Source organism: Lissotriton helveticus, chromosome 1_2 (genome assembly GCF_964261635.1).
Source record: "Lissotriton helveticus chromosome 1_2, aLisHel1.1, whole genome shotgun sequence".
Taxonomy (NCBI): Eukaryota; Metazoa; Chordata; class Amphibia; order Caudata; family Salamandridae; genus Lissotriton; species Lissotriton helveticus.
The window spans coordinates 105,938,598-105,961,755 of NC_136058.1; the positions used below are offsets into that span (position 1 = coordinate 105,938,598).

At 43.1% G+C, this 23,158-nt stretch overlaps 1 protein-coding gene across 8 annotated transcripts in view; it reads right to left on the reverse strand.

The window, feature by feature from the left end:
* The window catches only part of PATJ (PATJ crumbs cell polarity complex component), a 1,530,963-nt gene that overhangs the window by 1,175,127 nt on the left and 332,678 nt on the right, over positions 1 to 23,158 (reverse strand). For all 8 annotated transcript variants that reach the window (XM_078669616.1, XM_078669595.1, XM_078669605.1 and 5 more), the window contains exon 14: positions 17,563 to 17,619. In XM_078669616.1, the coding sequence (XP_078525742.1) occupies positions 17,563 to 17,619 (57 nt within the window). The remainder of the gene's footprint in view (positions 1 to 17,562; positions 17,620 to 23,158) is intronic.

A 23,158-nucleotide genomic window follows, 5' to 3' on the forward strand; every position in this document is an offset into this window, starting at 1 on the left:
GTTTATGGCCGATTTGGACCTGTCGGTAAATTTAAAAAAATCATTTGTTATGGTGGCCGGCAAGAAACCAGCTAAGAAGCCTGTGTTTAAAATAGGGACATACACGTTGGAAATAGTTAATACCTTTCCCTACCTGGGCCTATTGCTGGATGGCGATATGCATTTTAAACCATTGGTGGAGGAACATTGCTCTAAACTGTTGTCTTCTAATGGGGCAATCCTAAGCTTTGCGCATAGACTGGGTCGTTGGTGCCCTGAACAAATATTGACCCTGTACAGATCAGTTACAATGCCAAAGGCACTATATGGTGCAGAGGTGTGGGGATTCAGGGACGTGAAAAAGCTGCAAATCGAAGAAGACAAGTTTCTTCGTAGAATTCTTAAAACCCCACCTTCCACTGCCGCCGATATTGCCCATGCAGAACTGGGGATCCAATACATCTCGGATCAAGTGAAGATTAGGCCAATCACGGCATGGATCAGAATATGGACTAACCCAGAGGCTGAACTGAGCAGGAAAATTACCAAAGACTGTCTCCAAAGGGACAATGCGATGCAAATCCCCTGGTTAAGATATGTTAAAAATACTTTGATAAATATTGACCAGTCGCATGTGTTTGACGACCCGTCGCAAATTACTAACAATTGTAAATTTACTATAAAGAAATTGCTTTTAGATAAGTTTGAAACAACCAGAGCAAATGCGGCAAAGGTCAAGACGTCAGTAATTGCATATGGTCTAGTAGCCAATGGGGTGGGCATGGAACCTTATTTGTTCCTGATGCATAGGCGAGATTTTTAATGTGTCGTTTTAGGCTCAATCTTTTACCTAATATTTTAGCCTATCCTTCTAGTTTTACTACAACGATTGAGCAGAAGGGTGCCTGCGGCTGCAACAATAGGTCTCCGCAGGACACCCTTCATTTTGTACTTTTATGTTCATTTTATCAATTGCCTAGGCGCCGATTCCTGGTCCACATCCTTAGAAAACAGAAACTACGTCACGCGAAAGCAGCCCTGCTATTCCTACAGAAAGCAAATGATATGTATACCTTGTGTGCCATCTCAAGTTTTTTTAAAGTAGCGTTAGACTGAGAAACACAAGAAATTGATCTAACTGTGATTTGGAACTCATGTCTACCTGTATTTCTGATTTATTGTCCCGCTGCTGGTGCTTAATTTTATCCAATTGTTTTTAAACATCATTGTAAAGTTCAGAAATGTAGTTTAATGATATTTTAGGGGTAAATGTATTGTTACAATGTACTGTTATCATGTATTTTTATGATGATTTTTAATTGTCGAAATAAAAACTAACTGAACTGAACTGACTATTCCCTCACCCAAGCCTTGCAACAAATGAGAAGCACGAAAGGCTCGATTGCAAAGGCAAATATAAGTAGGGAGAGGGGCCAGCCCTGATGAGTACCCCTATGGATTGGTAAGGAAGGGAAGAGGGTCCCATTAAACCGAACTTGGGCGACTGGACTGGCGTGGAGGAGGCCAACAAGTTTTGCAGAAGAAAGGTCCAAGTCACGCCCTTCATAACACCGCTTCCAAAAAGGACCAGCCGACGATATCGAAAGCCTGCTCAAAGTCTATTAGCAACGGGGCCATTGGGTTGCTTGATAAGGTGTGCTTGGGATAGGGCCGTTTGGACTCTGTGGATACAGTGGATACTGTGGTAGGTAATCCTGTATGGCATCAATATCCACATTAGTCTGGGTGGACCAAGTAGCGTGGAGCCCTGGTTAGGCGGTTGGCCAAGACCTTTGCGAACACTTGGACATCTGCACTGATAAGAGAGATAGGCCTGTACGAGGAACAACGGTCCGTGGGTATACCTCCCTTAGGGATCACGACAATGGTTGGCATACCTACTTCGGGAGGAAACGACCCCCAGTCTGCCGTGTCAGTAAAGAACGACAGGGGGAAGATGAGATATTGAAAACACTTCGGAAAAACGATCAGGAACCCATTCAGGTCCGTAGTTTTCCCTGGGGTCAGAGCGGACAGTGCCTTCTTAATCTCCACCGTTAATAGCTGATCAAGATCATGGGCCAAGGACCGGAGAATCAAGGCCTGTGGAAAGTCTCGTAGTATCGGAGATGCAAGTTACTGCAGTGCCGTGGGCATTGTCACGTAGAGCGTGCAGTAGCACGCTCTAGGTGACAATTCTGTGGTCCACTCGTAAACTTTGCCACTTCTATGGTCCACTCGTAAAAACTGTCTGTGATGGGTGTATGTCAGAACAACAAATTCCTCTACCCCGCATACTGTAACAACGCGGTCTCTATAACAACTGCGTCTTAACCACAAATTGCTTTACTATGCATGTCTTTACCACAAATTTTCGTGGTGAAGGCATGGATGGTAAACGGCTATGCATGGCTAAGGTTACCACCCCCCTCCCGCTACCCCTAAATACAACCAACCCTCCCCTAATCCCTAGAAATGACTCCCTTATACGCCTCGAGAGCCCTAAAAACATTTAAAAAATACCCCAAACCCCCCTCTGAAAATTGTGTGGTTAAGGCAAAATCGTTTTTCGGGCAAGTTGTTGTTCGGCTTGCGGTTCTCGTGGCTCTAGCCTCGTTGTTCCAGATGTTTCCCATCTGTGGCATCACAGATAGAGGGTACTATTCTGGACGTCATGTCCCTAGAGGCCAGCCTGTACAGGAGCTTGCCAGTTTTGTCCCCGTGCTTGTATACATGTTGGGTCGATGCCCTCTAACACTGCCTAACCTTCTCCAAGAAGACCAGTCGCAGATGACACCTCGCTAGCACCAGGTTGCGTGTCAGATCCGCCGATGGTCGGAGGTCCGCCTCCAGGTTGGTCATTTGCGACAGTTCGTAAGCCTCTTTTTAACAGATTTACACTTTAATCAGCCCTCTCAGGGTAGATTTGCTGGCTGCCCACAAGGTTCTGGCAGAAGGCATAGTGGCCTGGTTCATTTCATAGAAAGACTAGATCTCCATTTTTGACAAATTTGGCACAATCCTGGTCTACGAGATACCAGGCGTTAATATTTCACTTGGGTCTCAAGTGCACCTTGGCAGGGCCCATCTAAAAATTAAGTAATCATGGTCCAATATGCCTAGGGAAGGATCTGGGCCAGGATTCAGATCTGGTTGTTGGATGATTGCATTTGGTGTGCCGCAGATGCGTTTGTATATGCTCGCTGGCCGGTGTGTCAGATCCTCCACACATGGCAAAGACCCTGCAAGTCAGCTCATAGGGAAAGGAGCGTGGAGCGTGTGCAGCGGCCCAGTTGGGGTGGTTCAGAGGTCTCCCAAAGGAGGTTGCAAACAGTAATAAAGTCACCCCCCCATCAATGCGGTACCCAAAGGAAGGGTCAGCAGGAGCTTACGAAGCATTTGTAGTGTTGACTGAAGCTGTTGCTGGGGGACATAAGCTGATAAAACATGTAGTGTCTACCCTTGAAATTGCCTTCGACCCCCACGTAGCGCCCCTGAGTGTCACCACAGGATTTGAGAGGCCACCAGTAAAAATCCTTTAAGCAGCAAAATCGCCATCCACCAGGAACCTCGTGCGAATCCAGCATGTAACACCTAGTCGTAACCAAAGTGATCAAGAAAGGAGCATTGTGTGCCCACAGGTGGCTTTCCTGCAACATAACCACTTCTTGTTGGAAACTTTTCACATACCACAAACCGGCCGATCTTTTAATGTAATCTAGGAGGCCATTAATGTTCCATGACAAAACATTAATCATCTTTAATAGGGGAGGAGGGCCGTTGTGGCAACCCTCCCCTAAGGTGGACAACAGGATGTCCACCAGAAGACGGTCACAGTGTGAATGTGGAAAATGAGGTGCTGTGTTGTGCGTAAGGAGCTCGGCGATCGTTGTGTATGCAAATCTAAACAAACCAAATAAATAACCAAATCCCCCAACTGCCCCAACCCCACACTTCCAACTCTGAAGCATCTGTCACCCCAACCCGAAACATCATAAAAATCGAACAGAGCCTAGAGCTGCCTAGAGGCTCAAAGCCATCCCCACACAAGGATTACAGTGCCCAATAACAATCTCAATATATATGCCACAGTATAACAGCCTGTGAAACAAACAAAACCTCACCCAGGCCCCCAACGCTAACTGAAAAGTATATGTCACAGACAGGCAATATCCACGAGGTGTACTGCAATGTACTAGAATAGGATCAAAGTATCAAAGGGAGCGCAACTGCACCCTCATATCGGGAGTGAAACAGTTCCAGGGTGTCCAAAACCGGGGCCTCTTGGTCGGGATTGCCAGTCCCAAAAGTATTGCAATATGGGCTCAGTAATGAGGTGACCTCCTCCGCAGGCCGGACTGAGCCATCCTATGTGAGTGGTTGTGTTTCCTACAGGTAGGTTTAAAACAGGAGATTGAGCCCCCCCACCCGCGGGCTGCCCCCCTCTTGTTCACTAAGATGTTGGATTTCACGTTATTCTGTTGCCCACTACCAGGCCTTTTCCAGAGTGTAAAATAAATAAGATGACAAATTAAACCCCGGTGGGGCAGCACGAGCAGTCAGCCTCGTCTAGAGTCCGCCCGTTAACCAAGTCAGCCACTCAAAGAGAAGGGTCAGGAGTCACCAGGGTAGGCCCGATGGAGCCTGGCAAAACGAATCATGAGGGGTGGGGGCTCCCCAAAACACAGTCTCAAATACAGCCCAAGTTATACAATCCCTGGGATCGGATGTTCCTGCTCCGGTGCTCGCGCCGCCGGGCCCGGAACGCCCCAACCGCCAAGGACAGCGGGAGGAGGGGTGGTGTCTCAGCCTCACTGGGCCCCGCGGGCCGACATCATTAACTCAATGGGGTCACATAGAAGCTAAGAAGAAAATAGGTGGCGGGTGCCATGATCTTTAAGCCTTGCAGATGACCCCGGGAGTGGAGACCTCCACCCCAGTTCAGGAAAGCAGCAACTGCAGTCGACATCTTGGAAAGAGGCTTCGATTTGCGGCGAAGGCCCCGTGGGGTCCACTGAACACGGAAGAGGGGAGTTTAACCCTGTACATTAGGATGCCCTTATGTCCATGGCAGCAGTTCGGGCAGTCTCTGGCCCACGTTCACTGGCACAGGAAGCCAGAACAGAGTCGCACCACATCCCTCACAGCGTCCCCCTCTCCCAACAGCACCGGCGCTGAGCCAGTCACTGGTGTCCTGCACCGCAAGGGGGGGTGTAGAGGGCCTCCAGGCCGCGCAGTCTCCACACCTCACCCTGGCTCAGGTGGCGGTTGCCATCTTGCTTGCACCTCACGGCGGGTGCCACAGCTTGGTTCAGGGCCACGGTATCCCTGATCTCAGCAGGTCAATTCGGGTCTCTGCCAGCTCCCCCCCAAACAGCGTGGCGGGGAAGAAAGGATGTCTGCTGTCGTGCAGGATGGAATAGGATACTCATGGGGCTACGGGAGCCGACTCAAAAGTCTGCAGCCAACCTGGCTGTCCAAGCCTCGTCCCAAATCTAATACCATTTACCATCGATCCATATAATCCCACTTTATCTACATGCTGTGAAAAGACCATATCTTATATGTGTTTGAGATTGACCCTTTAATGTTCTATAAGGAATTCACAAGTTGTTCAAATGGCTTAAGTGGTCTGGTTTCTGCATTCCTAAATATGTCCTCAGTGTGTCAGCTGATAATATCGAAATCATTCCTGATCATTCACCTCGAACACCTTTTTACATTTCTAGAGTTACCATATTTGACCCCTTCATTTAGATGAGCTAGCATTTTATATTTGTGATACTGCCAGTGTTTTTGTAGTTCATTACTATGTAAGCCAGAATGAAGAACGCATTACTTATCTCTGGTAACAGTCGTTCTGGTGAATTCTCTATCTAACTGACAATTCCTCACATTGCAAATACCCCGGGAGCTAGACAGCGTCCAGAGATTTTTCTCAGGAATTCTATTGCATGCCGGTAGGTAAAGTCGTGGTCCTGTTCCGTCGCGGAAGTGACATTGGTGTCACACTGTAATTGCCACCTCCATATATCAACGTCAGTTTCCTTTTGATATCCGCCCTCTCCGTCTGACGCCGAGCCATAAGTAATCGAATTGTGCCAGTGTGCTGATCTATAGTACAGAATCTTTTTTGTATTAACAAAATGAGTCCATTCCAGAGAACGGGGAGGAGAGTGGGTCGCTGAGGATTCTGCAGTTAGAGTATCCACCAGAAACAGCATCACCAAAGGTTATTTGTTCTTCTGATAGATACTTTTAACTGCAGATTTTTCACCTTGTGAATAGATAACAGAATAGTAGGTCAGTTTGTGGAATAGCTTAGACCAGGAAATCCTGAAAGACTGAGCAGGCAAAGTGCCCCCACTGCCGGACTTGCAAAAATACGAGAGAGGGACCCTGTAAACCTAAAAGGATTAAGGTAAGGGGAACGACCCACCAGGGAGGATCAATACTGCAAATACATGAAAGGGGGCTTCCCCAATAGATAAAAAGACCATATAAAAAAAATCAACCAAAATCACCCAAAGAACAGCTGCAATTATTATAGAAAAATGTATTTTTAGATAGTCATTTTTGATAAGTTTCTCAAGACCATAAGTGATTTGGGTCAACTTCTTAAACACAAAAGTTCATTGAATTATACAGTCATAAGTAAACATCAGCCCAAACACTAATAGGACAATACAAATATGACACACAGTTCAGTCATTCTATCAATCATCCACAAGCTTTAAATCACACAAACCCTATATTTACACTCAATCAAACCATCAAAACACCATATGACACAGGAAAAGCGCCGACGCGCGTTTCAGAGAAAGAAGATTATTTAAGAAAGTCCTTCATCAGGGCGCATATATTCAATCCATAGATTTGCGCGGTCTTTTTAGATCCCAGTTTATAGAACAGAGTCAATATATAAGGATTGATTCACAATCTCATTTAGGGCTGGCAAAGGGTATCTCTAAGTATGATGTCGCTGACCATTGCTTGGATTAATAGCTGGGACATTTGTCCGGAAGATGTTGGACAAAATGCTGGAATCTAGGGAGTGATGACAGGCAGACAACAGTGTTCCATGTTTCTGTAATTATTGTAGCTATTAGTTCGAACGATTCAATTTGGTCTAAGTCCCGGCATGCTCCTCATGAATAGAGATGGATAAACAGGTTGAAGGAGTTCAAAGGATCTCCTCCTGAAAATGAGTCAGGATATGAGTGTGGTTGTAGTATTTAAAAAGAAGTGAGCATAACTGGCCAAAAGATCCCTGTTCCCAATGGCGCTTAGTCCTAGTCAATAAAGCGCAAAGGATGCATCGGTCCAGTAACGGCCTGCCTCCGCATACGTCCACAGTCAGGATAGCACTGCCGGACTTGGCCATTACCATTGTGTGTGTATATAAATGTTCCTTCTCCTCCACATCCCCGTACTCTTGTGTTCTTGTTCAGGATGTACCTGGTCTAGTGGTTCGGGCTGGATTGTTCTTACTTAGGCAGGATCAAGAATGATTTACATATGGTGAGTGAAAAACAATGGACTGGGATGCGACCTGAGCGATTGCCAGTGGCTAAGATTAATTCAAGGAATTGTAAGCGCTCTACTCGCCAGTAAGGGTCTCAAGGCGCTGTGGGGGGGGGGGGGGGGCCTGGGTGTAAACAGCTCAGTTCAGTCGAAGACCCAGGTCTTGAGTGTCTTCCTGAAGATATGCGGGGAGGGAGCGCTAATGATGTCGAACGGGAGCTCGTTCTAGGTCTTGGCTGCGATGTAGGAGAAGGCTCTTTCACCTGTTCTGGTTCTGCAGATACAAGGGGTTTCGGCCAGGGCAAGGTCAGCAGACCAAAGGTTTCTTTTGGGTAGGTGGAAGGATATTCTTTTGTTGAGGTATTGGGATCCAGTGTTGTGGAGGCATTTGTAGGCAAGGGTGAGTATCTTGAAGGTAACTCTTCTCAACAGGGAGCCAGAGGAGGTTCCGCAGGTGTTGGGTGATGTGTTTGTGTCGAGGGATGCTGAGGACAAGTCTGGCTGCGGTGTTCTGTATAGTCTGGAGCTTGCTGGATCAGAGATTTGTTGATCCCGGTGTAGAGGGCATTTCCGTAGTCCAATCTGCTGGTTATGAGCGAGTGGGTGACTGCCTTTCTTGATTTGAGGGGGATCCATTTGAAGGTCTTTCAGAGGATGCGGAGGGTGTTGAAGAAGCTGGAGGCAACAGCGTTGACCTGTCGGGTCATGGAGAGGGAGGAGTTGAGTACAATGCTTGAGGTACTTGGCGTGGTCCATGGGAGTGGGAGGGCTGCCGAGGGTGGTGGGCCACCAGGTGTTGTCTCATGCAGAGGGGGAGGGTCTGATGACGAGGACCTCAGTCTTCTCCGAGTTGAACTTCAGGCAGCTGCTGCTCTTCCAGGATGCGACGTCCGTCATTTCTTCCTGGAAGTTGAGTCTGGTGGTGATGGGGTCCTTGGTGAGGGAGAGGATGAGGTGGGTGTTGTCGGCTTAGGATACTATTCTGACTCCATTCTGTCTGACGATGGCGGCGATGGGGGCCATGTAGATGTTGAAGAGTGTGGGGCTGAGCAATGATCCTTGAGGTACTCCGCAGTTGATTTCCGTGGCTTTGGAGAGGAAGGGTCAATCCATCACCTTGTCGTTGTTGCAGTTTCTCTCCAACTTGTTCATAGCATATGCAATGCCTAATAGTACTTTCTTAGATCAGGAAATTATATATCTCAGTATTGGATACTCCAGCAGAGTGTATTTGGTACAATTCTTGTTTGCCACTATTGTACAATAGGGATCGAAGGGTTGGGTCCGTCCCATTAAAGATTTCCTCAGGTAGGACGAATGCGGAATTGTCCATTGCTTACAAAAACAGAGATAGGGAAATCATCTTGTATAATGCTACCTGTTCTATTAGTGGCAGTGGTAGTCAAATCCAATGAATTACCTAATTTTTGAACTTTTTCAATGTCCCCTCCAAGTCATTAGCAGTACATCTGTCCTTGTCCTCTGTGATATGAATGGCAAGGTATCTGAAGCCTTCCCTACTCACCTGCTTGAGGACTCCAGTCACTGTGTAGGGTCCAGCCGCAATTTATATCAGCTTTGACTCTTGTTGCATCAACCTGCCTTATAGTAGGCGACTTTAATATTATAGCAGATCATCCTTACTCTTCAGTCACAAACGATGGGGAACAGCGTTTACTACGCAACTTTTACAATGCTGTGCATTTTCGACGCAACTTTTACAATGCAAGTCGTTACAACTTGTGCTGGGGGGTGCTCCAGGATAGGGAATAGATTAATTTACTATCCAACTCCTTCCCCACTATCCACGGGGACTGGAGTTGGAATAGTTAATTAAACTATTCACTATCCAGCGCCCCCAACGCAAGTCGTCGTAACGACTTGCGTTGTAAAAGTTGCGTCGTAAAGGCATGCGTTGTAAATGCATGCGTAGTAACGACATACATCCCAAACGATCATATGCATTTTCATTCAGAATTTGAACTCACACACATTATTACCTTTCCTACTCATCAAGTTGGACACTGTATCAAGCGTATGTTTGCAATTCCAATTTTGTGACAGATGCCTCTATGTTGGTGTCAACTCCAAATCTTTACATTCAGTTAGTGCTACACTACATAAAAGGTTCCTTCAAGGGAGCCCCTACTGAATATAGAAAGAAAAATTATTCTCTGGTGATATTTCTTTCCCTAAGAGAAAGCCAGTTTGGGGAACACATGTTGAAATCTCTGTTTAAATACTATTTAATGTTTTTCTAATGCCCTTGTGCAGATTGCTGCACTGAGTAGTGGTCCAGAAATATGTCTCTGAACAGCAAAAGGTCATGAAATGGGCTAGTAAGGCGCTGGTGTAAGGAGTACAACCTAGCATGTAAGACTAACTATAATCAAATTAACAATTATTAGTAGGCATTCTCTGATTTTTATTCTGCCTGTAGCAACAATAATAAAGAAGTGTTCAGGATTGTCAAAGAAATGACTAATCCGGCAACATGGAACAACTTCCCTGTCCCTTCACTAGGCCTATATCAAGTACTTTCATCCCCCTTCTTTCCCCAAGATTTAAGCGATATTCTTAATTCTGATTGGACCCTTGCGTATTTAGATAGCCTTCAACCAAAGGACTTAAAAGCTACTTGACAAATTTGCTCTCTTCCTTGTTAAGGACATAACAGTTACAAGTTTGGCTGTGGTTTCTCATTAGAACCTTGTCTGGCTAAAATACTTCACCTGATTATCAATAATTTTGCTCCCAATTTTTTCTCCCTTTTTCATGCCTCTCTCTCCACCATCCTTTCCTGCTGGAAACAAGCTACCACTCTGCTCAAGAAGCCCATTATATCCTATAGTATCATCTGATGGAGATGGTCTAGATGGTTCTATTCCCACTTCCTGTTCTCACAAACTACCACGGCCTACCGCAGTATCTTATACAACGCCTCCAAGTTGTCCAGAACCAGGCGGCCCGCCTGATTCATGGCACTCCCAGATGGCAATCAGCTAAGCCTCTGCTTACGTGCCTTCATTGGCTCCCAGTCGATCGTAGGGTTGCCTTCAAGGTGGCATGCCTCACCTTTAAAGCACTTCACTGCCCTGGTCCCGCTTTCTTAAAATCCCTCATTCGCCCTCACTGTCCCACACGCAATCTTCGATCAGCTCACCGAGATCTGCTGATCACCCCCAAGAGCAAAACCAAGAGATTCGGCGGTCGCCGCTTCTCTCACCTGGCTCCCGCACTCTGGAACCTTCTCCCTCTCCCCATTAAATCCTCCCTTTCCCTCCTGACCTTTAGGAAAATGTTGAAAACCCACCTCTTCCCCACCTCTGGTTAGATCTCGCCAACTCTGCTCCCCCCTCATCTATTCTGTCTATCAGCGCCAGGAAGCTTCGGTGTCAGCGCGCTTTACAAAACGCACTTAACATAACATAACATAACAAACCTGTTTCTTTATTTTTCAATATCCCCTCCTACTCTAAATGAATATCAGAATGTGTGATCTCTTATTTCCTACCTCAAAGCAATACAGCCTCCATTATGTAGGCTCATGTGGATATCACTGGCTGTGGATACCCAAACTGTTTCAGTTCTGAACGATGTAGTAAGGAACCAGACTAAATGAATATAGAGAGGTGGGCTTTTCAGTACTTTCCACCGCTCTGTCAGAAAAAGGCAGCAAGAAAAAAGGTGATAATTTGCCATGATGTTGGGGTCAACAGCAGAATTCTTGAGTTTGGGATTATCGAAGCATTCTTCCAGCTCAACGTGACCATGCCCAAATCTAAGGAGTAAATGCACAACCTAGAGAGAGAGCAGGTACAAAGGTCGATGTCTAGAGTTTCATAATTTTCTTATTCCATATTTAGATAAGGGACAATATGAATTACATCTTAAAGGTAGTTTGCTTGGTATAAGCAATGTTATAATTCGACACATGCAAGGAAGATGGTGAGCCAATTTTCTGACCTCTTTATACATCAGTAGCTGTGGCACAACCAGGTCTATATATTTATTTTCAAATTCTACTGATAACCCATACCTGTTTGGTGTTTAGCACCCTGAGTGTATTGTGCTGCTAGTTTTAAATGTTCTACCATACGCAGAGCCTGTATACTCTGGGTTCATCGTTCAACCATGTCAAAATGTCCCAATCTAAGTATTTATTTATAACCCTTTATTTTCCCTAAAAAAGACCTTCAAACATAATGAGTATATTTCAGTATACAATGCACAGAACCGTGCAAGTATATGTTCCTGGTCATTGCACCAGTAGCTGTAACTTTTCCCATACTAATAACGTCACCAGCTGCACATGGCCATCTTAACAATGCAGTATGTGTCCGTCCCAGTTGACCCCCCATATGCCCTAACTATTGTTTATTTGCCAGGTTAATACATTGCACAGTATGTATAGGGCCTTCCTGAACTCAGTGACATTTAATTCTGGTAATACATTGCTATGCCCTGTATGAGAATATCTATTTTCTAAATCATTTAATTTACTTTAAAATATGCGGAGGTATCGTCTCAGTGTCTTTAAAACAGCAGCATGTTTTGCAGTTTCTTCACCCTAGATGTAAATACCTCACAAATCACTCCACTTCTAGTGACCAACACCACAATGATTTTAAATGTTGCTTTGGATGTCCTTAGTTCCACCCCAAAAGACCCGATCATATCTAAGAGAACAGAAAACGCCACATGTGAAACTGTTCATGTGACCCTTGCAGTCAGAGTTAATTCTGGGGCAAAGTCTGTGGCAGATGCTTAATTGAGACAGTCCAATTGCTGGGATCCCTCCTCCCTAAATGGCAGTGCAGGTGTGCAAAGGTACCATGAACTGAGGAATGGAAAGTGTAGCATCTCAATCCCTCATGCCTGGAGTGCCGTATGTCCAACAAACTGTTATATCATAATTTATATTAGCAATCTGGCACCCGTCACCAGTTGTCTAGTTGACTAGTATGTTCAATCCAATAAGGGGGCTATAGTGAAATTAAATTACTCTCCTCATTATTGTACAAGAAGATATTTAGAGACACACTGTAGGAACTCACTGGTAAAAGTAAAGAGTCCATATTTGGGCCATAAATATTAACGTAAGTAGCATGTGCAAGGACCCAATATTGCCTTCAGCATCCCACACCATATGTAGTGGATGAAATGAATGTTTCGCTCAACAATTATTGCCATACCTCTTGCATATTCAGATTATGGGCCACAGAACCTATTTGCATGCTACATATGAACAGCTGCTTGTTCATTTTGAGTAAGTTGTTTCGACCCCCTAACATTTCAGGTGACCATATGGAACGTGCGCTCTACTTGGTGGCATCGTCGTACAATGTGAATCACTTTTCTGTGCATGGAATAACAGGCGTACGCCATACCGCATGAATGCCACTCCAAATAAATAACAAAACTGAATACAACTAATTCCCACACTGACTCTCAACTTGACATTATTATATACTAACCTCCTTTATCCCCATACCCAAACCTAACTTGAAATAAAAACCAAACAGAAAAGAAATCCTGCATCTCATGAGACTTTTTAGCTTCGGTTGAGGGAGTCAGCGGAAGAGTTCTTTACCCACCAAGAATTAAATTGATGGGGTATGCAGTGTAGCAAGCTCTTCTCCCTCAAAAATAGTTAAAAGGAACTTGATATCTAACTTTACTATCTAGAATAATAAACATTATGTTATGGATCTAGTAATGCATCAAGTGAGTGGAATGAACCAATCATCCGGTTTGCAACCTACCAACTTTACGTCTTTATAGTCAGACATTTCTGCCAAGCAGAGAAGAATTTCTTCTACTGGTTTTAGCATTTTTGGCAAGGTATGCTTACATTTTTTCTTCAAGAATGCAAAGACTTGCTGGGGGCTTTTCTCTGAAGCATTATATTCAACCTAGCACGACAAAGCACTGCATATTTAATACATTCTTATGGTGCCTGCTTTCAACAGCACCATATGCCCTCCTGTGCTGTCAATCTGCAATATGGAACAATATTGGAGGCAGCACACTTTAGCTTGAGTTTTTCCATAGCCATTCCCAGGACTTTCTTTTGGTCTCTCCAGAATGGCAGTTCAGCAATTATTGGCCCCACTGAAGCATCAAGCAGCAGCATGCATACCAGGTCTGTGCCCCCTCTCCACTACAAATAATTGACGAATAATCTGAATTGTCAACCATATTAGTGAGCAAATTCGCTACAACAATCTTGATTTTACAAGTGCTTGTTGATTCAGCAGCACCTATAATACGAAAGTTATTTTTGTCTACACCTCACTTCCAAATCTTTGTTTTGGCCTTTTAATGCCCCCAAGATCGTTTGCATTTCTTGTAATTTTCAAAGAGCACTATAACGTCTTCAAGTTCAGATACTTGATGTTAGCTGTGTCACAAATGGTGGCAAGCTTGTCTAGTCACTATGGCTAGTTGAATAGTTATCCCAATCTTGCCATCTATTCAAGACAAATTGTTTTTCTTATCAATCAACACAGTTTTGTTGTTCTGGTAATCAATTGTCTCAGGGGTAGCTGTTGTTTCACCTTCACAAATATTGCCTCTGTCATCTGCCCTCAAGGCCTACATCAAGTCAAAATGTAGCTTAGTTTCTGACCTTCAATTCCCAATCTACAAATATTTGCTAGATATTATGCAAAAATATCTTGTCTCTCAGGCGCATATTGCTCTGTCTGAAATCAGCACTCAGATTCTACAAGCAGGCACCTCATTTTAGCTCCAGTAGTACAATCCAGAGTCAAGTAGACAGTAGCAAATTAGAATCAATCACAGAATCAGGGAATGATGTGTACAGACAGTGGGGATGTTCTTGATGTTTATGAATGAGACCAATGTATTGGGCTGGCCAAGTGCAGGAGAATGCCGCTGCAAAGAGAAAAGCCAATGGATTTGAAGGTGGCTTCACAAAGTAACGTTTATGTTCATAAATGCACTGCAAGTTTCACTCAGCATCAACTAAAGGAAATATGAAGTACTTATATATACTAAAAGAGGGTATGTATATTGAAATTGAGTGCAGTTATGGATTATCATGCTTGCAGTGGATACAACAGAATGTTATTGGGCACCATCTGTTCAATCTAGAATGAGTTCAGTAGCACATAAGGTCAGTTATAGAGCCATTTAATTATCATTTGAAGCACTGGTCAGCGACATCAACCATTACCAATATAGTAATCCTGCTACAGAGTTTGTGATCAATACATATTGTCCCGCATTGTGCTATGCTGATCCTAGACAAATCAGACATATCGGGTATGAGCATGGGATGCTTACTGTCCCACTCTCCTGCATGCAACATATTTTCCTTACATTCGTTATTTCTACGTAGGAAACAAGAAAACATCAGTTGGGGGATGCGAACCTCGGTTTTATCACAGGTCCAATCACCTTAATGCTCAATACCAATGTCTGACCCCACAAAAGAGCGACATACTGTGGAGACCAAGGTACCAACTTCACGCACAGAACAGCCTCACCCAGGCAACTCAGATGCCCCAGGCCAATTAGGTAATTGAATTAAAGCACTGTAGAACACCAAAATGCAGATATAGCTGATACAATCTATTCCTCACAACCTAACCTGCAGCTCACCTCCTGTACCTTGCTATGAGCCAACTGGTACATTTTTAGGTCTCCCTTGAGACAGCACATGCGGAGTCGCTTAAAAGAATCTGTTGTTAAAAAAAATTACTCCAAAAAGGGGATTTCACTATTGCTTTGCTTTATTTTAACTTATCCAATTCCCTTCAATTGGTGAATGTGTCCTAGACCATGTCGGTTTCACTTTGTCTCTGCGTGTTTTTGTTTTCTTAACTGGAGCATGTACTAAGTACCGATTGATTTCTTGATTAGAGTTCTTCCGTGCTGCTTGCACTTGGATTGCACTTTTTTTCATTTTTTGTATGCAAGTCAACTTGAAACAGTCAGGAGTTGAAGCTTGCGCTTCACTGTATTTCCAAGAATTGAAAGAAACAAGTGGTAACAACGGAACTTTGTGGCATGTGACCAATTCCTGCTACATACATTTCGTGCGCCTGTTGCTTTTATTGATGATTAACCTGTAAACCAATTCCCTTTATTTAACAGTGTTGCCATACTGTATGTGTTGTTTGTTTTTTATTAACATTTTCCGCTTTGTCACATTTACTTATTTGTTGGTTGCCTCTTTTATAATTTGGAGGCTGTTTTACACATCATCAAGCATGTTGTGATTTCAAAAAGTTTGTGTTTCACCTTTACCTCTCCCACACCACTAAACCCTAAAAGCACCCTTACCTATACTCACCCAAAAACCTAAATTCAGCCTTACCTCCCCTTTATCTTTACCCATCCCCAAGCCCTAAAGTAACTCTCACCTCCTTTCACAACTACTCACACGAGCCCTCACGTCACCATCACCTGCTTTTACCTCTACCAATTCCAGGCCCTCCAGTCAGCCTTACCTCCCTATACCCCCACCCACCCTTGATCCCTCAAGTCACCCTCGCATCCCTTAACCCATTCCCATACCTAAATTGTGAAACAAAAATGATGTCATTTAAAAAAACAAAGAACCTACCTCCTTGGTACAATTCTGCATATTAAAGGTAGAAATATATACCTCCATGGTAAAGACTCATGTTAAATGCTGTTTCCTCTCAGACAGGACACATCCACACCCCTTGCTTTAACACTTTCCTTTCTTCACCCCTACGGCCCCTAAATGTTTTGAGGGCATTGCTGGTTATTTTATGACCTTCAGTATGTTTGGCGAGCACCTTCGCATCTCTGACGGTTTTTCTCCTTCCCCCTCCACACATCCTATACTTTAGGTCTTACCTGAGACAGTGCATGCGCTGTTGTTTGTGAGACATTTTGTTTACTTGGAGGGCTTAGAGCACATTCACTGCTTACCATTGGTTGGCTTCATTGCCGCTCATCTCATTGCTTCTCTTTGGTCAGTGAGCGTCAGCTTCACTTCCTCTTCATGTGTTTGTTCCTGCCCTGGAGCATGGCCCAAGTACTGATTTTCCCTTGACCGTATCCTTCTAGTGCTCACTGCATTCAGAGGTACTTTTTTCCCTCTTCATCCCTACCCCTTCCTGCATTGTCGCTTGCTCTGCCCCCTTAGCTTTCTCCTGCATTGTCGCGTGTCCGATCCATACCTGCCCATCTCCTCCAGTCGTTGCTTGCCCTGTCCACCACCCTAAAATTGTCGTACCCCTGGACGCCATGGCTAAAAGAAATTGTCAAGGCCAATGGATCTCCCAGAGGAAAGATCTATTGGTTTTGTCAATACGTGTTCACTTTGGCTTCTCTCTTGCCTTTTTTCTGTTTTAGATTTCTCATGCTATTCTCATTGGCGGTTTTAATCGACCTAATACTCTCATTCACACATTAGGCTCTTAATTAGTTACCTTGAACAAACTATTCTCTGGGATACGTTTTGTATGATATTCCCTCGATTGTGCACATTTTCTATGATGTGCTCTACCCTGGGTGCTGAAATGGGCCAGCACGTTGCCATTTCCAGCTTTACTGAGATGCCTTGCCTAAAAAGAGGCTATAGCTAGAACACTGTTGACATATATTGTAAGTTGCAGTAATATCTCAAAGATATTGTTTTTATCTTTATGATGCATTGTTTTTACTGAAATCCTACATTTCATCTGCCTAAAGCTAGGAAAATGCACACTAATGGCAAATTGTTTTTTACTAATGATGATCATTAACAACTATAAAAAAGCATTTTTGAACCCAAGGGGAGTATTTTCTTGGACTAATGAGGAGCAATCTGAATGTGTAATTTGTATATGGGTAGACTTTAGTAGTGGTGCCTAGATTGCAGTCATTCCTTTCAGATTAGGGGGTGAAAAACAAAATTCTAGCCCCAACCCAAAGGCTACTATGAGCTATAATTGAGTTTTCCCCCACAAAGCTCATTTAAGTACAGGATTTTTTTTCAGTTTTCCTAGGCAACAGTGAATAAAAAAGCATTTCTAAAACTGTGAAGTGCATTTATCAAATTTAAATTAGACAAACCTTTGAGTATTTCTGTAGCTCAGCATCATCTGCAATTGTTGTATCTAAATTCACAACCTATTGACAGAAAAAAATAATGAAATGTCAAACACAACATGTGTAAAGCTACACATTAGCAATGAGCCTATCAAGAAGTCTACACATCTTCAAATAGGAATTCAACAAATGTGATTTCCACTAAAGCAATTTCATACATTGAAAACAAATTGCACTCTGCTTTCATCCTCAAAGATTTACAATAAAATCTTCACTTTCTTTTCCCTGCTACAACTAAAGCAACTATACTTTCACAATTATTGTCATATGATAAATTTGTAATGTCTGAAATACAAAGGGGCCATTTTAGAGCAAAAGCATAAAATAGAATTTATACTGCTGGGCAAACGTAGATTTTTAGTCTAATAGCTTGTAATGAAATTCACCCACTTTAGTTTTCCTGGATACTTTAAGCACCTAAGCTTAACCAGACCACACTGGCACATGTCAAACGGGGTGAGGTAAATCTAAAGGGGATTCGGTTGAGTAAGAACAACAATTGTCAGGCCAGATTTATTGAATACCGTCAACATCTACTTGCTTTTGAGCAATATTTACAAATTACTAGAACTATTCTTCATTAATTTAATGAGTTCATACTGCAACCAAAGTCTTGGAAAAAAAATCATACTCAAGTAGTCCGAAGAAGATCATGCCTTTCCATCTCACTTTCATTTACACTTATAGATATGAAATTGCCAGGGGGTGCAATCCTGGTGAGACATAACACAGCAGTGCAAGCAACACTAATGAAGAGAAATACCTTGGGGAGATATACTTAAATAAAACATAAATACACAGCTATAACACTGTTTAATATATATGTCCCAAACATAGGCCAGGATGCCTTTTTACTGCAACATTTGCAGGATTAAATCATCTCCTAAAAAGAAAAGTAGTTTGGGAGGAGACTTACTTGTTTTGGAGTGGGGACCTAGACCACTCCAATTCTCTGGCAAAATTTACAATGCGGCTGGCAAAAGACTGACAAGTCCGCTGAAGAATTTAGCCTTTTTGGACTTGTGGCGATAGAAACACAATTCAGGGAGGGATTATTATTCCTTCGCAGGCACACACAGAATCTGTACTATTAGAAATTGGGTTTCTGGTTGGCAGAGGAATACACCCTGTCCACGCAGGAACCACAATAGTAGTCAGGGCAAGTCACAATACACCGTAAATTATTCTGTGAACACCTTTGGTAGCTTGGCACAGAGCAGTGAGGCTTATTTAAGAGGCAATGTATAAAGTATTTGTTCAACACTTCAAACAGTGAAAACATAACGCACAGAAAAACTCAACAGGTTCGAAAATAGAAAATCATTTTAAAGATAAAACAAGACCAATACAGCAAACATCCAAGAAGCAGAAGTCGAGATAAGAATTTTCCGAAGAATAAGGGTAAAATAGCGCTTCGAAGCAATAAGAGCTCAAATGGGATATCTGGTTGGATTGGACTGGGGCATAGTCAAAAGTTCAGGCCGACCACGATGGAGCTTGGGCTGGATACAGGGACCCACTTGGCTCGCTGAACCATAATACCTTGATCCGGTGGGATGGGTGGGGGGTGAGGGGTGAGGTAAGGAAAAGGAAGTTTTATGTTATATGGTTTGGAAAAGCAATAAAATACTTTACAAAAAAAAAATACTTTGATCCTGGATACACCGTCATCAATGAATGCGAGGTGCAGTTGAAACGATGTGTCAGTGTCAAGCTATGCAATAAATGAAATGCGTTGATTTACTCCACAGAACTGCGGCGATGTGTCGGTTCAGAGTCAGAGGTGCTGTTTCCAGATACAATGCGTAGCTGCTGCTCCCACAGTAGGCGATGCGTTGATTCCGAAGGTGACGTGCTGGTTCTGAAGGCGAGGAGCTGTGTTCGCTCCATGCAATGACGAGGAAGCGCTAGTTCCGACTCATGCAAAGGCGACGATGCGCTGGTTTCGATAAGGATGCATGGGTTCCCGAGTGTAGCAGCACTTTCTTGCCACTTCAAAGGGACCCACGACTGGCTTGGCACCACTTGGCAGAGCAAGACTTGTAGCTAGCTAAGTCCAGGTGCTGTAGCAGGATGAGTTGAAGTCTTTGATTTCCCTGATGCTTGGAAGAGGAGGCAAGCCAGCAAACCCTTGGAGTCACTCTGAGTTCAAGTGATGCATGTCCAGTCCTTCTCATCCAGGCAGGAGAACATCAGGCAGAAGGCAGCTAAGCATTGCAAGAGTCCAGCAAAAAAGCAGCCCAGCAGAGTGGCAGTCCTTTCAACAGCACAGCAGTTTTTCTTCATGGAAGAGCCTTCACAGGTCCAGAAGTGTACTAACGTCATGGTGTCAATGGCCAAACACTCATACCCTGCATTGCCTTTGGAGTAGGGGAGACTTCAAAGAAAGTTTTGAATTTCTACAACTTAAGCTCCTCCCTTCCTGCCCCGGCTCCGGTGTCACAACAGGGGGGTATGCAGCCCTTAGAGCGTGGACAGGACAAAGCCTATTCATCTGTAAGTGTGAGGCTGTGAGCAGCTCCTCCCTCCCATCTCCCATAATTGTCCATCAAGACACACTTAAGCTCCCTTTGTGTGTGGCTGTCAAGAGTGGAATACATAAAGCCCAGCTGTCAACCAACCAAGATTAAGCAGAGGCAGGCAGCAAATGGCTAAAGTAATTAAATGCCAACATTCTAAAAGTGATATTTGACAAACTGTAATTTAAAATCCAACTTCACCATAAGTTGTGATTTTAAACTGAGTTCAGTGGCACTAAAGTTGAAAAGTCTACCGCTTCACAATTGAGAATTACACTTAAAAGATGTAAGAAGGTACTCTCAATGTTATCCTAACAGAGAAATAGACCTTCCAGTAGTGAAAAAGAAGTTTTTCACTACCAGGGCAGATAAAACTTAAACATATACGTTCTACTTTTTAAATACACTGCACCCTGCCTCGGGCTGTCCAGGGCTTACCTTAAGGGTGACATATGTATTAAAAAAAGGAAGGTTTAGGCCTAGCAAGAGGTTTAACTTGCCAGGTCAACATGGCTGTTTAAAACTGCACACACAGGCTCTGCAATGGCAGGCCTGAGACACTATTAACATTTAATTTACAGGCTCTTGGCACATGTGATAAATTAAATATGCCAAATTGGTGTGAGCCAGTGTTACCACGTTCAGAGGAGAGAGAGCGCGTGCACTTCAGCACTGGTTAGCACTGGTTGGCGGTGGCAAAATGCTCAGAGTCCTAAAGCCAACAAAAATAATGTCAGAACAGGATGAGGAGGAAGGCAAAAAGTTTGGGGGGGACCCTTCAGAGAGGGCCATTTTCTAATATATGCAAAGACTGATTCCATATTTGAGACATGAAAGCTGGGAAGACATGAAGGTAGAAGCCAACTCAAGGATTATTTTCATAGAGACCCTCTTATCTGTGAGAAAATCTGACTAAAATGCAGAAATGTTTACTAATGCATGCAGTGGAAAAGCCCCACTACATATAAAATGGGAAAGCATTTATCAGGGAAGCAGATCTCTACATAATTATAGCGAGTGAAGGCTAGAAACTCAGAAAGTCTTGAAAGACTTGAGGGGAAACCCAAAAAAATCGTATGGGTTCACAGCAGGAGTGCCGGAGGAACACTGGTACCACTGATAATACTGTTTATTAACTCCTTTGTGGCAGACTCGGGGACCACATTCTCTATGAGAGAATCAGATATCACCTTAATATCCAAGTAATCCCCTGAGAATGCAAGTCTAATAGATTAAATATCCTTTTGAAGACGGATGCAATGGTGTTTACTAAGGGGCTTGTAAAGAGACAGGAGAAATACCGGCCAGGTCTTATTAAGGAGGATCAGTAGGGGTTTATCAGGTGTTCGCAGACACATGACAATATCAAAAGAGTGGCCCATTTAATATAAAAAGTAAACAAGAAGAGGATCCTGGTTATAATAGTCACACTTGAAGCGTTAGTTGGATCCTAGTTAATTGGAAAACAATACACTAGTTAGGATTTATTGATCGGCGGAGTAGCTGGATATTTTCCAATTATAATAGACCAAAGGCAAGGATATTAGTCAATAGGGATGGATCAAGAGGCATACAGGTGCAGGGGAAACCAGATAGGGATGCACCCTATCAATGCTTCTATTTGCCCTAGCCATATTATCACTGAGTATCCACCATCAGGGAAGATCCAGAGATTTAGGGAATTGATTTTGAAGGATAAGGTCTGCCTCTTTGCAGACAAAATCTTAACAAACTAAATCAGATAAATTCCTAGCAGCACTAAGCCACTAATTAGAGTGCTTTGAAAGAATTGGAACATTTTAAGTTATTAAAGATATAAAGAAAAATCTGAAACACTTAACATATTCCTGACTTGGGGGAAGTAAGTAAGCTGCACAGCAACTTTCCTTTCAGATGGGAGGTTGTTCCATATGTATCCATGGTACCTGGGTATAAATATCACTACTTCATTAGAAAAGATGGACATACCTGTCAATTGGCCAAATAGGAGTAGGGAAATTGTAGAGAATTTGACTAGACGTAGCTACCTTCTCATCGAAACTAGGTAGAATAGCTTTAGCAAAAATTAATCTTATACCATAGCATGTCAACCTATGCCCAACCCATCTCAAAAGCAATCAACTTATAGAACAAAATAGCAATTTGGATGGAATGGTAATTCTAATGGCTCTTAGAATGAAACTGGGGCTGGTCCAGATATATGGAGATATTACCCAGCTGGGCACCAAATACAGCTTCAGGCATAGATACTGCGAGAAACAGTCAAGAAATGGCTGCTTATAGACAGAGTAGTGATGGAAAGATCACTTTGGGATATCTTCTAGTTACCGAAAAAAGCCCAGACCCAAAAATGTATTTGTGAGTGGTATATATTCAGTATGATCACAAGAATTTTAGATGAAGCAGAAGGAAACTAGGTCTGGCTACATACCCTTCCCTATTCACCTCTATCCACCACGACCTGGATTAAACACCCTCACTGGGAGGCCATGGGTTCCAAAAATGGAAGGAAGGGGGCTGTTGTATTTTGGGAGATATGTTTATGAAAAGTACCTTAAAGTCATTCCAAAAATGCAAAATAGAACTTAATTACTCTCCCTTTTGTCAATGTATGATTGTTACACGTTTTTAGATTGTTGATCATTGTTGTTCTTCATGATGTATGTGTTTTTAACTAAATTGAAGGAATTGAATGTAAAGTAGGAATATGTGAGGAAATATTTCTTGATTGTTTTTTATAAAAGATTTAAAACCATATATATTGTTCTGAATTCTTGTGATACTCATTTGTGTTATTAATATTACGTGGCTTTTAATGAAGTATGTATGTTTGATATAGGTTGAGTGTAGTATGTGTTTCATATTTTGGTCCTGAGGGTAATTCTATTAATCCATTATTTGCAGGTAAGACAATCTTTTATGTAAGCTTCAAAAACATACATTAGTCTATTAAGAAATCCACAAATATGCTATTTGCATTAACAGGGATCCAATATTCAAATCCATATATCATAAAGAACCTCCCAGTGTACTGGAGATTA